Below are 17,939 nucleotides of genomic sequence, written 5' to 3'. Positions count from 1 at the left end.
CCTCTACCTCTTCTTCCTTCAACATTAATTTCTATAACTGTTCTTACAGCTTCCAATTCTTCTCTCCTCATAACATGACTAAACAATCTAAGTCTATTTTCTGTCATCTTATCCACGATTGACGCAACACTTATACTTCCTCTTATATGCTCGTTCCTTATCTTATCTTGTCTAGTCACTCCACTCATCCAACTAAGCATTCTCATCTCTGCTACGCTTATTCTCTGCTCTACTTTCTTATCAACCACCCAACACTATGAACCATACATCATATCTGGCCTTACAACTTCATACTAAATTTAAAAACTATAATTAGTATTTATTCATATATTATATTTTAAAATCAAAAAACTACTAATCAGGATATAATTAAAGAAATAAAGTTGATGTTGCTTTTGGAATAATCCACCAATTTCTCTAAATGAAACGCTATCTACAGATTTGCATCGAAACGTTTCTTATGATAGTGATTTTAATTACTGTCAGTTATCATCTATGACTCGATCCCACTGTGCTATCGTTTTATTAACTGATATCATTTAATGTGTTACAATGGAACATTCGTAACATCATACTTCACGTACATGATCTCTTTTCTTCTATCCAAACATAAATGCTCTTTTGCTCTATTATCTAAAACCTGGCTATTACCCAATCGCTCCTTTTCCATTAATCTCTTTAGTTTAATTCGTTCTGTTAGACCGGACGGTTAAATTGGTGTTACCATAGCCGCTCACCGCTCTATTCAAATTACTCCCACTATAATTAATTAATCTCATTAACTCCTTACGTCTTCTATTAGTCTTGTTAGCGTTGCCATCTTCTCTAACTACTTCTCCACCATCTGCCTCTGATCTATATTTATTCCTCCGTCTGCCAACCCTTCTCCTACACTTATTAATTCCATTTTTAATCTATTCTCCTCGAATTCTATTGTAGGAGGTGATTTTAAAGGTTACCATACAGCGTGAGGTTCTTCTAATAGTAATTATAGAGGAAATTAAATATTTTCATCTACTTGCTCGTCTAATCTTTCTTTAATCAATGACGGCTCTCCTACCCTAGCCAATCGTTTACCTTATGCAGATACTGCAGTCGATATCACTATAACATCTCCTCCATTATCTTGACATCTTTCTTGATTTTGTATATAGAAGTAACCACTTTCCTATTGTAATATCTCACTCATTTTCCTCTCCCAATCTTGTTACCGATACCCACCACTAACCTACTTCTCCTACAATTAACTACCGTTTTGTCAGCTAGGACTTATTTTCAATTTACATAACTGCTATCTTGTTAAATTTTTCTTTTACTTCTTGCCTTTTGTCCGACTACTACTCTTTCGTCTCTCTACTTAATAATGCTGCTAATACCTCACTTCCACCAAAAAAGCGTATCCTTCCTCTCTCCTACCTGTACAAATGCGATAAAAACACGCTTCCAAGCATTTCACTTATATAGATCCTCTTGTTTTACTTCAGACTTTTTATCCTATTAACGTATTTGCTATATCACCAGTAACACGATAAAAAAAGCAAAAAAAGATTCTTGGCATTCATTTTGTTCGTCTCTTAATCCCTCTTCTTCTGTTCTTAATTTGTGGTTTACTGCCAAAAAAATTAAACATGGTGTTAATCGTCAATGAACTCCTCTCTCAATGATTCATGGTTCCTCCTTCTATAAGAAAGTTACTCCTCTCTATGTACCTTTATTTAATGAATCTATCCCCTCTCCCATTCTATCCCCTATACGTTCAATGCTGCTTCTCGCCCACTAACAAAGCCTTTTACTGCTATATAGTGACACGGCACCGCCTTTTGCTCTAGGCTGGCGCTCACCCGTGTCTCTCTCGATATCAGCCGTCCAGCTATTAATATGACAATCGGTTGTCATCGGTCGTCTCCCCGCCCTTGACACTGAGATAAGGCCGCCGCCGAATATGGATTACCGATATTGCGTTCTGTTCCGTTTTCGACGTACACCGTAACTGGTTAGTTTTTGGAATGTACCTTTTTCGCCGTTTTTTTAAGTTTGTGTTCGGGTGCGACTTGGAAAAATCGCAGTTTACCTATGCCTTATATAACTGTGGAAATTGTTTAAAATAAAACAAAACAACCAATTACGACAATTGTAATTGACTCGCGTAATACTGAATTAATTTGCTCGCGTTGTTGCGAGGTCTTTTCCTCGTTATAGTTATTGTAAGACTATACTTATAATATTAGATATATATATAGTGCTAGTGCGTGCATATTGGATTACGTATTAATAGTCTCAATTGCCATTTACTCGCATTCTTCATCTGCTTCTGTCCTAAATGGCATTTCTCCTTCAACTTGGTCAAGATATCCTTCTCAACATTCTTAATTCTTTGTGATTTATTTGCTTAATTCCCTCCTATTGGAAGACTTCCACGTTATCCTTACTATGATGTGTTTTTTATTGTTTTTATTTTTGTATCTATTACTACTACTTTTTTTCAGCTCTCACTGGACCGATTATCATGAACAATATGTTAAAAGATCATTAATCGTATCTAATTGAAGACATTGCCCTTAAAAATTAAAAAAATTTACCTCGTTCCCCGTAAATAGTTAAAATCACCCAAAAAATCAGCATTTTTAAAATCGGTAAATTTCGACATTAAGCTTTAATGTAAAGATGAGAAGGTATTAATTTTACCATGTGTTTATTTTATTTTTTTATAAGAGGAGTAAACTGATTTTTATGAATATTATATACATTTAATTGACAATAATTAAAATTTAGAATATAAAGTTAAACGTATAGCACTTGAACAATCATATTTTGTCATGTAGCCTCTAAGAGCTTCATCAACATTACTTGAACCCAATACTAATAATCCTCCTTGTCTTCCTCGTACCCACAGCAAATAAATATGTTAAAACCATTCGAAGTCTGGCTTGTACATTCTGTAATGCTAATGATTCTCGTGGAGAACCTCCATTTACAGCAAACTTGGAGTTTTGTTTGTTAATCCTACAAAAATGGATATTACTGCATACATTTTATGTAGTAGTACATTTATACATGTAAAATGTATAAATGTATGGATCAATACAATTTTTTTATGAGAAATACTATTTATATATCTCTTTCATTCGACATACTATTTTTTTAAATTTCCCTTTATATAGAGGTAGTTTAAAACTTAAAATGCGTATAAAAAGTAGAACTTTTTCAACTTATTTTTAATTAAAATATCTTTATTATAAACAAATTATATATTAGGTATATTATATATTTTAACACGCTTATATTAGTTTCACGTGTATGTTTGTTGTTTGTTGTTTGTTTGTCGTTTGTAAGTTTGTAACTTCACGCGGCACGTGTTATTTTGTCGCGTATCCCGTCGTGTATGACCTTGAGACTTACTGTTGNTTTGTAGACTAATTTCAACATTGATGGTGCGCTTAAGAACCTCCAAGTTTACCCTTATATTTGCCTGTTTTCATCTCTTTCAGTAAACACCACTTAAACTAAATTAATTTGACTATAGATTATTTCAAAACATATCTCTGAATAATAACACTACAAATATTAAATTAACATCATATTGAGATTTTATTTATAAGAACTTTATTCATTAATAAAATTTTTAATACTATTTTAGAATTTTTTACATTTTAATTTCAACAAGTTATTAAAAGTAGGGTTTCAAAATAAAGTCTATCAGTCATAAAAAAGCTTTTCACAAGAAATACTATAAAAATAAACTAATAAGTATAATTACGACATGAAAATCATGCAAAAATAAAAATCATTAAAAGTTAAAAAAAAAATTATTATTGGTTATACTTGTCTAAAGCATAACTTATGTCTTCTGGGCTAACATTGAGTGAAACCTTTCGAAAAACATCCCACTGTTTTTTTTCTAGAAAAATTAAACCGTTGTCTCTTAATCTATATGTCATCATAATAATTTGTTGATCATTAGGTAATTCTTCACCTATTAAAAATTAATTAGTTAAAAAAAACGTTTTGTGATAATCCAATGTTAATTTTTATACCTTCTAATAAACAAATGTTCTTCATTTGTGTGTATACTGAATCAATTGTACTATGATCAAAACCAGTTCTAACTGTTTCATCACGGAGTGCTCTTAAAAAATACTGTTCAAATAGACTACATTGTCTAAAAAAAAATTTGCAAACGAATAAGAAAATTAATAAAGCAGTATAATAATTTAGATATCATATTGATGATACTCTTAATTCTGATATTTATATATATATTTTTTTTTTATGTTAAATTCACAACATATTAATTTAATAGAGATTTATAACATGCATATATATTAATAAATTAATATTTTTATTCAATCTCACAAATTTTGGTTACAACTTGTTTCTAACCAATAAAGGTTAAAAATATTAGTGTATATTATTTATTATGATTAAAAATTATATCAGAACTTAAAGTAAGGGGGGCACAAGAAAACTCAGTTTCCTAATCTTTAGCAAAACTGAAATGGTCAACAAGCATATCCTTTTAAAATATAATTAAAATGTTTGAAATTTTATCAATTGATGGATATATTTGGTCTTTCTATGTTTTATGATTCTTTAAGCCCAGATATATATAAATATACAATTAAGGTGTGCACCATATAGGTGTGTAGCTTGTTTAAATACTTACTTTTACTTAGCATAACTTTAAACCTAAAGAAAGCTTCCTTCAGACTCAAGCTACCACATTCCTTTAACTTGCCCTTCTACCTCTAAAAATTAAGTATATTCGGGAGGCTACATTAGTTTTTATGAAGACTTAAGCTCTTAATGCTCTCATGTAAACATTGCTAATGATTGCCCCTGTCAAAATATACTAGATCTACATTGATTGCTTTCAGTTTATTTTCACAGATTCGAAATGAAAAAAATCATAGAATTTTCTAGAGAACGTACTTATACTTATAAATATTAATGGCAACTTTGGTTAAATTATTTTATTTATAAATATTTAATAATAAATATAAGTCACCCAATAAATAAATTGGTACAGTATTAAAACTAAATTTTTATTTTCATTTACATGCTTTAATTTTAATTAACACACAAAATAACAGAAATTTTATTTATATTTGTTTGTCATTCCATTTGATTGTACTAAATAACATATTGTTGAAAATCAAACTGTACCAAGTATTTCAAGCCCAAAGTATCATGATTAATTGTATAACAATTTAAAAATGATAATAATTGCAGTAATTTCCAAAATGCTAACTCATGCTATACCTAACTAAAATATAATTTTAACCACTTTAAATTGCTTAACTTATTATTATTACCTTATTGCTGTCACGCGAAGACCAGATAAAATTGAATTTATAACTTGATTGACATGATTAATTGTTATCATTTGAGATTCATCTTCACTTTTTATCAAATCTATAGCACGTCTACATATATCTAAAGCTCTCCTAGCATCGCCTGATACAGCTGCCACTTTCCTAATTTTTTAGTAAAAAATATTAATATGGTCATTTTTTTAGTGCTGATAAATATAATATAGTTGTCGAAATTTAATAAAAATGTTTAAATGACTTTTAGAGTTAGGTATTTTTAAGTAATTTTTTTTTTTTAATCTTTTAGAATAAATAATAATGATTGATTAATAACTTTCATCAGTATTAAGAACAAAGAACATTGATTGATTCTAAAGATTTAATTAATTACCTAGAAACTAACTGTACTGCATCAGGATCAAAAGATGAATTACCAATTAATCTATTCATAATAATTTCTTGTAATTGCTGGAATGTATAAGGTTTAAACACTAATCTTGTTAATCCCTGTAAAAATTGTATAGCGATTTTTTTCACTTTTTTTTACTAAGTCATATTGTTATTATACATTTTTATTGATTAAAAATATTCTAAGAAAAAATAAATAAATTACTAAAAATCTTAACATGATATCTAGTTTCCCACAACCACACACTTTGTGATCAGCCTAAAAAATAGTGTATTGGCATAAATGGGTAGTAACCTAGTGATAATGTTGCTTTGAATTGTATGTTTAAATATTGTACTTTAGCTTATTTTTTTACATGATTTATAATATTATTTTGAAAATTGGTCATCATCATTGAGACAGCTGTATTAATATTAATTAAACAATTTAGAATTTTAATATATACCCTCTTTTATTAAATAAGATTAGTCATGGTAAGAATTTTAACTATAATTCCCTAAGTATTTTGTTACATCTTCGAAAATTAAGAGAAGTATAAAATTTTATATTCACTTGTCAAATATGTGAACATTTTTTTAAATGTCATATTACGCAAATCTAAAATGGATGTATTTTAATTGAAGATGCTATTATAACTAAAATTAGTAACTTCACATAGTTTCAAAAAATTTTAAAGTGATTATCTAATAACTTTTAAGGTTAAATTGAATCATAAAAATAAAATCTTTTTTAGTTACCATTCTACTAGTCACACATCCTCTTAAAACTCGTTCTGGTAAATCCATAGTATTAGCAATTGCTATTACAACCACTTTAGATCCTATTTGTGTAGGCCAATCAAGTATATTGTACACTACATCTTGTTTACGATTACAAATATGGTCAACCTAAACAAATTATTTTTATTATTTATGTTATAAAATAAGACTAAAAAGAGTTAAAAATATTTAAACCTCATCAACTAGTAAAATAGTAGTTACTTCTCTGGTTTCATTACCAGAAAAATAGTCATTTAATAGAGCTTGAGCTCGAGCTGAAGACACATTTTGTGATGTTAATTCCTTCCAAATAACTGAAAAAGCTTGATGTGGATTAGCCAGCCTCAATCCATTAATTTCTATAAACTAAAATTATTTTTACTTAAAAGTAAAATAATAATTACAATAATTATAAAATAATTAAATACAATTCAATACTTATATTTGTAAATAACTGTATTTTTTAATAGTCATAATAATAATTATTAAACGATAACTTAAGTAGTTACTTAGGCTTTAAATAAAAATAATAGCAATGACATAATTTAAAATGCAACTAATTGAACAGGTTAGGTCTTGAGTCACAAAAATCAGGATAAGCAAAAGTCATTTGTCCAAATTTGATACCACAGAAATTTTGGTGTTTTCTTTTACTAGATTACTGGACATTTTTTTATAATTTAATACCACTTCCCTTGTAAATATCTGAATTGTTAAATTATTTTTAGAATAACCAAGTCTCAGATCAATTATTACATTTAGTAGAAATATCATATTTTTACATCTATCTCACCAAATAAACAGCCTCAGAATTAATAAAAATTACTTATATAAAATTCTATGTTAATTTTTATACTTCATTTAAATTGATTCTACAATTTTTTAAGTTTCATAAGGCTATAAATTTTCAATCAACTATAAAATATATCAATATAAAAGGATATCTTCAACTAACACGCTTAATATTAAAAAAAAATTATTATGCAATTACTTTAAAACTATGTTTCATCATCAAATCAGAGCTCAAAGAATCAATTACGCGTTTAACTGTAGCAGTTTTACCAGTGCCAGGTACACCACTAACATACATACAACTAAAAAAAAAAAAATTAAGTATTATAATTTCTATTAATTGATTTAGTATCTTACCCTGTTAGATCATCATTTATTTTTCTAGCTAAAAAGGAACGTATTGATTTAAATTCAGATTCTCTACAAGGTAAATGTTTTGGTGCTGCATGCAAGTGTAAATTTGCCCTAGCTTTTTCTAAAGGACTGCATGGAACTCTAGCTCCACTATCTAATCGTTTGCTAGCTGAAGCTCTTAAACTCTTGACATAAGCCTAAATATAAAATATTATCTATAAAAATTAGTTAATATTAAAATTAATGTATAATAACATTTATTTACTTTAGGAGTTTTTTTGGGAGTTTTTGGAGTTGATATCAAATCATTTTCTGGTATATCTTCTAAAATTTTTCTTCGCGTTTTTGAACCAGAATTTGTAGGTGTCATAGACTGTCGTATACGTTTCTAAAAATAAAATGTTAAAATATTAATCAACTAATTCAATTATAAAAAATGATTTTATATCAATATTTACTAACATTAACTGGAGTTTTCCAAATATCAATTTCAAAATCTACATCTTTAGCTTCATCATCAATCATTGTTGAATTCTTCCGTTTCTATTAAAAATTAATAAATAAAATAATGCTCAACTTGATAAATATAAATGATGGGAAATAAAAATATAACCAAACTACATACACTTTTAGGAATTGTTTCATCTAAATCTATTTTTTCCAGATCTACATTTTCACCAAACCTCATAACCGGTTTTCTAACACGTTTCTGAAAATAAATAAATACATTTCAATGTACTAATGATAAGCTTGTTTCATACCTACAATACATAAGAGTTGATTTAAATTTTTAAAATTAACTTACTGGTGTAATAGGCTCCATTGAGTTATTAACAGAACTGACTAATTTCTTTATTGAACTTACAGATGATTTGCGTGAATTCTTCTATAAAAAAAAAAAAAAAAAAAAAGATTTTGTCGTACATTGGTAGTACTGCGACATAGACACAAAAAAGTACAAAAATTAATTATTACTTTTGATGACAAGTTTGTCATTTTTGGCTCTTCTTGAGTCCTCCTGTTGGATACACTGGTCAGCTCCAATCCCTCCAATTAGTGAACCACTAAAGAGGTAGGTTTCAAACCCCTTAGCACGGTCTAGCTCAAAAGTAGCAGACTGAAGGGTGGCTCCTCGTCAGCCAACAGCAAAACTACTTTTTCACTATACCTACTAAAGGACGGTGAAGCCAAAAATCTAGCCAGCACGCACACTAATTGTTAAGATCGACTTAAGGACCAGCAGTCCAACCTTGACTCTAGCCGCACACACAGACACAATTTTAATAACACAGTGAATATAAAAAATTTACACTAAGTGCAGGTTTTTGATTAGTTATATTTTATTTAAGGAATTTAATAAACACAAAATCAAAATACAATATAAATTAAGTCGTTCAAAATACAAAGTTACACGCACCAAACATCCTGACCCTTAACTCGACATTTCTTAGTCAAAACGTCAACCCCTTTTAATTTTTATTTTTCCCTTTATATATTCTTTTTCCCACCATTATTAATTTGTTACCCTGCATTTTCCCTTTATATGACATTATTATATTACTTAAGAATTTTAAAATTGCTTACTACTGTGTTGAAAACTTATATTACACTAATGTCGAAGTTATTTAATACTTTCTCAGCTATTTACTACAATTTATACAAATAAAAAATAGTATTTAAAGAGTGCGACACGGAAACCTATCGTATTTAAAACTGGTGTAGCTATAGAAAAAAAAAAAGTATAGAGAAGGAGACACAAGAGCACACTGTAGTCTGGTCTGCCACATTTTGTCTTCCATCACTAGTTAATCGCGATGAGCGAGTAGAGATGTTTTTTTAAAAGTCAAGAACGTTATGCGACTACGATACGCGCATTTCGTAAACATTTCTTAATACAGCCGCACAAACCAGTGCCAACTGAAGTAACAGAGCNCGTTTCTTAGTCAAAACGTCAACCCCTTTTAATTTTAATTTTTCCCTTTATATATTCTTTTTCCCACCATTATTAATTTGTTACCCTGCATTTTCCCTTTATATGACATTATTATATTACTTAAGAATTTTAAAATTGCTTACTACTGTGTTGAAAACTTATATTACACTAATGTCGAAGTTATTTAATACTTTCTCAGCTATTTACTACAATTTATACAAATAAAAAATAGTATTTAAAGAGTGCGACACGGAAACCTATCGTATTTAAAACTGGTGTAGCTATAGAAAAAAAAAAAGTATAGAGAAGGAGACACAAGAGCACACTGTAGTCTGGTCTGCCACATTTTGTCTTCCATCACTAGTTAATCGCGATGAGCGAGTAGAGATGTTTTTTTAAAAGTCAAGAACGTTATGCGACTACGATACGCGCATTTCGTAAACATTTCTTAATACAGCCGCACAAACCAGTGCCAACTGAAGTAACAGAGCGCTTATGGGTGAAAAATGTTGGCGAGAAGTATTGTAAATAAATTAAAATCTCCGGGTCCGAACGTCAGAAAACATTAAATGCGTGCGTTAAATAAAAAGTCCGCGAAAATTTCTTTGAAACACATGCGGCCAACTTGAAACGAACGTACGGTACGACAAATCTTACACCAACACCTACACTTTCATCCTTACAATATTGTGTTGACGACTCGACAACTTGACGCATGTCATACGCAACGGCACCAAGCTTTGCGAANACGAGCACACTGTAGTCTGGTCTGCCACAATTTGTCTTCCATCACTAGTTAATCGCGATGAGCGAGTGGAAAACGCATTAGCGGTTGAGATGTTTTTTTAAAAGTCAAGAGCGTTATGCGACTACGATACGCGCATTTCGTAAACATTTCTTAATACAGCCGCACAAACCAGTGCCAACTGAAGTAACAGAGCGCTTATGGGTGAAAAATGTTGGCGAGAAGTATTGTAAATAAATTAAAATCTCCGGGTCCGAACGTCAGAAAACATTAAATGCGTGCGTTAAATAAAAAGTCCGCGAAAATCTCTTTGAACACACAACTTGAAACGAACGTACGGTACGACAAATCTTACACCAACACCTACACTTTCATCCTTACAATATTGTGTTGACGACTCGACAACTTGACGCATGTCATACGCAACGGCACCAAGCTCTGCGAATATCGTACGGCCGACGACGACCCGCAGAGCGAATACACGTCGCGTCTTCTCGGCGTCGTCGATGTGACGACGTGGAAGATGTACGCTGCCGCCGGACGTGTCCCTCGACAAACCGATCGCTTACCATCAAAACCAGCGTCGACTACATTATCGCGCCGCAAGTTTGTTGGCCACTCATCACCAGATTAGGTTTTTGTCAACGCGTACTCGAAGAAATAGGATAATGGCGAGTTTCCTTTAGACAGTTTTGATTACACACGATGCGCATTTTTATCTTCATGGCGATGTGAATACACAAAATTCGTTCAATTTGACTGTTTGGTTGGGCATAGGGCGTCGTATGGTGTTATTGGTCTTTACTTCTTCGGAGACACTGTTAACGCTACCTACGGACGGTCCAGGATTTTCTCATGCCCTACAAAGAAAATGAAAACTGTCGGCGATACGGTTCCGGCGATGGAAACGACAGAATTGCTACGCAAACATTTTCATGATCGAATGATCTCACGCACCTGTGATTTTGTCTGGCCGCCGCGCTATCCGCATTTATCATACTGCTATCCCTTTTTATGGGCATTTCTCAAGTCCAAAGTTTATATAAACAAGCCAAGGAACCTGTCTCAGCTCTGAGCCAACATCGAAAAAGAATGGGCCAACATTTCCATCCATACAATAAAAAAATTAATAGCGAATTTTAGAAAAACAGCCGACGCGATTGTGTAAAATATCAAGGTGATGTAATTTTTTTAAAGTGATTTTATTGTAACTTTTTATGCTCAATAAAAATTTGTCAAATTCTGCATCTTATTATAAAAACAAATTTCTGCGTGATGATTTGATGAGAATTTTATGACAATTTTAAATACCATAGATTCCCATGTCGCACCTTGTAATATATGTTTCAAATAATTCAGATTATATACTTTTGGAGTTTTAAAAATATCATCTTCGGAATTTTCGTCATCTAAAATTTTATCAATTAATTCGTCAACATCGAATTCATTGCGTTGATTCCAACGTGAAGACTTTCTTGTACTTCTCTAAAGAAAACAAATTTATTTTAATCAATTAAAATGCAATAGAAAATACTACAATATACTTTAGGAGTAGCTAGTTTGTTTTCCATTTCTGAAGGGCTGTTTTTACGAGCGTTTTCAATTATCTAAAAAAAAAATTTAACATAAGACTTACTAAGCATTTGAGTAATAATTAAAGTGTACATTAAGAGGACGCCATACGGGCAAACGACATGACCGAGAGAATGAGGTTTTACAACCGAACTCTTCAATCACGCCCTGTCAATCATTCCAGAAAGGATACCCGCACCTGTACGGCTGCCTTATATTATTTTGGAGTAGCGCATCATTCTATTTTACTATTTACACTGTTATGCTGTGCGTTACGTAATATTTTCATTGATAAAGCTCACATAACATAAAACAAAACGAACATGTAATTATAATAAAATATCATAAGATTTTATTATGATATTATTTCGAATGCTATCTCTTATTTAACGTTAGTCTTACGAGTATCACATTTGTAGTTAATAATTTATTCACACTATGAATAAATGTTATATATCATTTTACTTAGTTTTGTGTGTTATATGAAATTAATAATAATAATACCTAATAATATGTATGTAGTTGGTACTTAAGTTGAGTTTAAACATTGGATGTAATTGAAACTGTAAGGGAATTAATTATTTAAATTTAAACCAAATTGTAAATCGATTCTTTTCATCCGAGAATAGAAAATAATAGTTTTTTATGTAGCTATCTACGACACAATCACCTTTAATTTGCAGTAATTTATTAGTTATTAGTGACACTGGTTTTGCCCTGCAAATAGTTGGTATGGAGTCGATTGAGGAAATAAGATAAAAAATGTTAAATTTTCAATTTTTTTTTTCTGTGTGTTTTTGATATATTTTCAGGGCCGTAGCACGGGGGGCAGAAGTGCCTACGCCCTGGGCCCAAAATCGTAAAATTAATCATTTTTGTTAAAAATTGTGATACCTGTTGTTTTACATACAACTTTAATGTCATTTAGATTTATTGGTACTTTGGTTAATTAGTTGAAAATTGTATTTAGTTGACTACTTAAAATATTTTTCTATTTACAAAAATTTATTGAACTGGATATTTTTATCGATCAACATGGATGTTGAAGGATCTATTGTTTTTATAATTTTGATAATACAACTCTGAAGCTATTTATTATATATTTAAAAAAACAAAAAATAGGAATGTTTAATAGTAATTATAAAATACTAGAAATAATGTTAACAAACAAATAAAAATGCTAGATCACAGATAATTTTCTCCTTTATAATTTTGTAAAAATTTAGGACTCTAGCATCATTACAGATCAAATAAAGTAGCCCCGCACAAAACCGTTTTATTTTCTGTATGGCGTTCTCTAAATTTTGAAATTCAAACACACTAAACTTCTGTATTTCAGTATATATTAAGTATTTCTATATTTTAATTCATTTATAAACAAAAGAGTAAATAAAATAAACATACTTAACTTTCTACTTACCTTTTTTGCACTTGGTGAAAAAATTGAAATATAATTGGTTTTGTCAACACGCTTAATATTAAGTTTTAGTTCTTGCTAAAATTATATTTTATGTTATATCATAATAATATTTCAGACAATATTTAAAATAAACATACCAGTTGAAAAATTTCATTGGGCGACTTAAATTCTGTACTATTATTTTTATGATTTATTTTAGGTGTATTAGTTGATTTTATCTAAAATATAAACAACTTCATTAAAAACTTATTAAAATTAAATGCCAATACTAATTAATCTCCAAATTGTCAGAATAACTATTTACTACAAAAAATTACTTCAATTAAGACTTGAAACCAATACGAAATATTTCAATTAGTTTTGATTTCAACCTTGAAAATGTTTTTGTTTTGTCCAATTTGAGTTTTGATTGTAATAACGGTTCTTTTATATTTATTTATTTTCTTATAAGGGTTTTAATGCTTTATCATTTTATTTTTGGTAAAATACCAGTTAGTGTATGGTAATTTTCAAAGGCATTTTATGCTTAAGTGGACATTAAAAAATTATTCACTGCCCCTCTAAATAAAAATTGTAACTTCAGCTATCTAATTTTTATTTGGACATGACACATAAATCTCTATTCACAATTACATGGATATTTACTGTAGTATTTTTCTATCAATAAAACATTTTGCTTTTCAAAAACATAAATAACTATTTATAAAAATAACTATTATTAAGCTTAATATAATTTCAAGACTCCTGTATACAACTTGTACTAGTGTATATTTACAATGCATACTTTACCTGTGCATGTAGCACAGGTAAAGTATGCATTGTATGTAAGTATGTAACTCAAACTATGTATTAAAAATTTTATAACTCGATAAATACTTATCTGAAAGTTGTTATCAAAATGTTTGTAAGAAAAGCACTTAAAAATAGCTATTTTAAAACTTTGGAAATTTTTTTAAAAATTATTTTTTATTTAATAAAATAATGTAATAATAAGTATGCTTTTTATGTGGTCTAAGAATGCAGAAATTAAAAAAAAATACAGTGAAATTTGAGTTATATTATTTAAATTATTAAACCACTAAATAACTAAAGGAAAACTGTACTTATTACTATACTGATCAGACTTACACATGCACACAATATCAGTCAATAAGGTTTGTCTTTGTGACTTATTTTAGACAAGTGAGTAATAATATGTAAATAAATAATTGTTTTTTTCATCCCTTTTGTAATGAAAAACTTAAATTTTAAATTTCTCTAATGTGAACCCCTTTATTAACTTTGACGCAAGGCTATGAATACTTTGAAAAGTATTCATTTTATTATGGTTTTTTTTTTGTCTGTCATCACTTTTTCTTAGCTTGTATCAGCCCGATTTTTTTCAAAGATACATCAAAATATCACAAACCGTATCTAGTGGAAGGATGACGACTACTGTATACTAAATGGAAAATTACTAATAGAAAATTGGCCTAAAATCTAATGGTTTGTTTTTTACTCTATCCAACATATCCTTTCCGTATGCTTCCAGCACTACATCTAAAAAGCTTCTATTATCCTTTACAAAAATTAAATTTTTAAATTGTTTCCAAGAAAACATGCATGTTTATATATAAAAAGTAGTAACATTTGTAATTCAATTATCCTATAAATAATTTATAAAGAAAATGTAATCTGCTAAGTGTTCATAAAATATAAACAATGATAAATATACATTATTAGTATTATACTCAAATAAATTGAAGGAAAGGATCACTGTTAAAAAAAATTGCCTTAGTGAAAACTGACATTAATAGAAAAGTATTTGATTGTGTATTTACACACATACATTATAAAAAAAATTATTAAAATATCTTATCAAATCCAATATCTGTTTCAATTTTAGTTTTACTACCAAATATTGGTTATAGAAAATCTTTTTATAGTTTCCATACAAATACCAGTTTTTTTAAATATTAGTTTAAGTTTTAATATTCATTTTTTATTCATTTATTCAAAATTGGTTTTGATACTGTTTTCAAGTCTTGCCTTAGATCATTTTACTCTGTACATTTAACTTTTACTATCTAAATTTAAAAAAATGAAATATAGAAAAAATTATTCTAATTGTTTTTTAATATAATAATAATATAATTGCATATATTTATATTTTTAGCAGAGTTAGTAATATTTAAAATAATAGTAAATTCCAAAAATATATAATTTTTTTTATAAAAAAAAATAAAATTTAAAATAGTTAACTTTAATATAACAATTCTAAGAAAATCTTATAAGAATTTTTTGAATAAATAAATACCGCAGATTTAGAATTTTTTGGAGGTGTTGTACAGCAAACATCAATTTTATTTTCCAATGTTGGATTTACATTCTCACTAAGTTTCCTTGACTTTCTAATGCTCGATTCATTAGTTGACTTTTTTCGAGACAAGTTTCTATTTTCTCTTTCTGGTGTTTGTACACGATTCATCTAAATAATATTAAATATAATATAGTAAAAAAAATTGAGACCAATTACAAGTACACTTATAATATCAAGTTAGGACAACACAAAAAACATTGAGTTTTTTACAAAATAATTTACCCATTCAAAATAAATCAAATTTCCTAATGCATATCAAATCATAGTGTACCATAACATGCACCTAATATGAACAAAATTTTTAATATCAAATTAAAAGTAAATGTCTGTAAATTTTCAAATTAAAAATTTTAATTTGTAAGACTTAAGCAAATATTGCTAATTTCAACAAAAACTTTTGAAGAATCATATATACACGTCAAAAGACTAATAAATCTATATAATCTGAAAAGTAAATTAATTTTAACTAAATAATAACTTAAAAAAAAAACCTAATAGCAACTTAACTATGATTATAGTATAAACTTTTAAATAAATTTCAAAATTTTGAAATTCATATATTGCATATTTGATTCCAATTAATAAATATAAAAAAACTACAAATTAAATTAACCTACAAAATAAAAATCTCATTACCTTAATATAATTACGAAAATTTGTTTAAAATATTTAAAATTGGTCAGTAAATAAAGTAATAGCAGCACGTTAATGAATCTATACCAATATTACTGGTATACCAATATTATTAATACTCCTGTGTCAATACATTGATCATAAAATTTTAAAAATTTGCCAACGGTTCAATGTAATTTATTGACAAGAACATTTCACAATTGAAGCAAAATAATTGTTGAATAATTGATACGACGAATAATAATAATTACATCCTAAGTAGGTTATGCGATAAATACGAGCAACGTCCTCAACAAAGAATACGCGGGAAATGTTATCACTTATCATAAATAATCAATGTTTCAAAACATTTAGAAGATAAGGCGAACTTCGTTCTTATCAGTGTTTCGCTTATTGAGTCGAAAATGTTTCAGATGTTGTTCTCAAAAGCGCTGTTTTTAGGAGAACTTAAGGTAATACGGGTATATATTGTATACTTGCATATATTACGCGTATAACCGAAAATCCCCCTTAAACATCTGAAACGTTTAAATTACGCCAACCTTATCTTATAAGGACATGGTTCAAATTTATCATCAGCTAATTCCAAAAGATAAATAATTGTTTGACAAAAACGCCTAAAACGTGATTGTCTTCAAACTCGAAATTGATTTTAAAAATCATCTTATTTTAAATGTATAGACCTAGATTTTTTAACGATTATAAAAAAAATTCCATTGCTAACTTATAATAAGCCCATGGATGGAACTAGTTATGGGTCGTTCACGAACGAACGGATCTTTTTGAACGGGTCATATCAGTGAACGAGTTGATCCGGATCGCNTCATATCAGTGAATATCAGGTCATATCAGTGAACGAGTTGATCCGGATCGCAAAAAAAATAGATATCGTTCATTCGTTCATACGTTCGTTCGTTCGTTTCACGCAATATATCGGACACACTGTTTCATGATTCGTTCATTTACTGAACGTTTACCTGCACTTCAGTTAAAACCTATGCCTAACCTTATATTCTTATAATATAAAAATTTAAAAAAAAAACGAAGAATATATTCTTTATAAGTATATACTTATAATGTTTTCTTAAAAAATTAAATAAAAAAATACTTATTGCCAATGAGAGTTTAAAAGCAACACTATTTGGTTTGTGATAAAAACATTTTTATTGTAGGTTTGCAGACTAAATTTTCAAAGTTGTGACATGTTTCTACTAACATAATCATGCAGGTTTAAAACAGATTACTTCAAGTATCCTACTAAATTGTTCATTTGAAGAACAATTTTGATTATCAATATATAGCTATTTATTTCATAAATATTACATTCATATAATTATTTATAAGCGAAAATAGGTCTATGAATTAGTGAATTTAGCAACTAGGACAAAAATTGACTATTAGACTAATATAATTGTTGTGAGAGGTATTAAACCACCTCACTCTTTTATAATCTGGTCATAGCTGCTGTAAATTGTAATATCTGATTTAGGTGAATTAATTTCTCTATAAAACTCCTTTTATGAAAACAAATAATTTAAATGATTTCGCTTATTATAGAAACAAATTCTATGGATTTATGTACCGCAACTCATCCGCTAGTATAAATTATTTGTTTTTATTCTATACAAAAATATTCGTGTATAACAGCATATTAT

General features: G+C 28.6%; 1 protein-coding gene across 5 annotated transcripts; it reads right to left on the bottom strand.

Annotated features, from left to right (window-relative positions):
- Positions 1-2,772: 2,772 nt before the first annotated feature.
- LOC126901201 (origin recognition complex subunit 1) lies at positions 2,773-16,553 on the bottom strand. 5 transcript variants are annotated; one of them, XM_050677532.1, is made up of 20 exons: positions 16,288-16,553; positions 15,874-15,934; positions 15,589-15,759; positions 13,430-13,510; positions 13,293-13,367; positions 11,845-11,907; positions 11,669-11,785; positions 8,428-8,508; positions 8,248-8,331; positions 8,085-8,165; positions 7,888-8,010; positions 7,626-7,819; positions 7,468-7,570; positions 6,672-6,842; positions 6,456-6,605; positions 5,701-5,816; positions 5,313-5,474; positions 4,035-4,159; positions 3,823-3,973; positions 2,773-3,003 (listed from the first exon to the last, which is right to left on the bottom strand). In XM_050677532.1, the coding sequence occupies exons 3-20, from the start codon at positions 15,757-15,759 to the stop codon at positions 2,844-2,846; spliced, it is 2,208 nt and encodes a 735-aa protein (XP_050533489.1). In that variant the 5' UTR covers positions 15,874-15,934; positions 16,288-16,553; the 3' UTR covers positions 2,773-2,843. The 5 variants fall into 5 exon arrangements, with proteins under 5 accessions (XP_050533489.1, XP_050533490.1, XP_050533492.1 ...); XM_050677533.1 differs by lacking the exon at positions 15,874-15,934; XM_050677534.1 differs by lacking the exon at positions 2,773-3,003 and having other exon boundaries at positions 3,565-3,973; positions 16,288-16,551.
- Positions 16,554-17,939: the final 1,386 nt, after the last annotated feature.

This window comes from Daktulosphaira vitifoliae, unplaced genomic scaffold, assembly GCF_025091365.1.
Source record: "Daktulosphaira vitifoliae isolate Bord-2020 unplaced genomic scaffold, ASM2509136v1 Scaffold_3, whole genome shotgun sequence".
Taxonomy (NCBI): Eukaryota; Metazoa; Arthropoda; class Insecta; order Hemiptera; family Phylloxeridae; genus Daktulosphaira; species Daktulosphaira vitifoliae.
Note: the sequence above shows the minus strand (reverse complement) of the source record. Positions and strands in the feature narration are given on the sequence as shown.

Coding starts and splice junctions, on each gene's coding strand:
- LOC126901201 (XM_050677532.1), bottom strand. CDS start 15,759: ATGAATCGTGTACAAACACCAGAAAGAGAAAATAGAAACTTGTCTCGA. Junction 11,908..13,292: donor TTTCACCAAGTGCAAAAAAG/GTAAGTAGAAAG, acceptor TTTTTTTTTTAG/ATAATTGAAAACGCTCGTAA. Junction 8,332..8,427: donor CAATGGAGCCTATTACACCA/GTAAGTTAATTT, acceptor ATTTATTTTCAG/AAACGTGTTAGAAAACCGGT.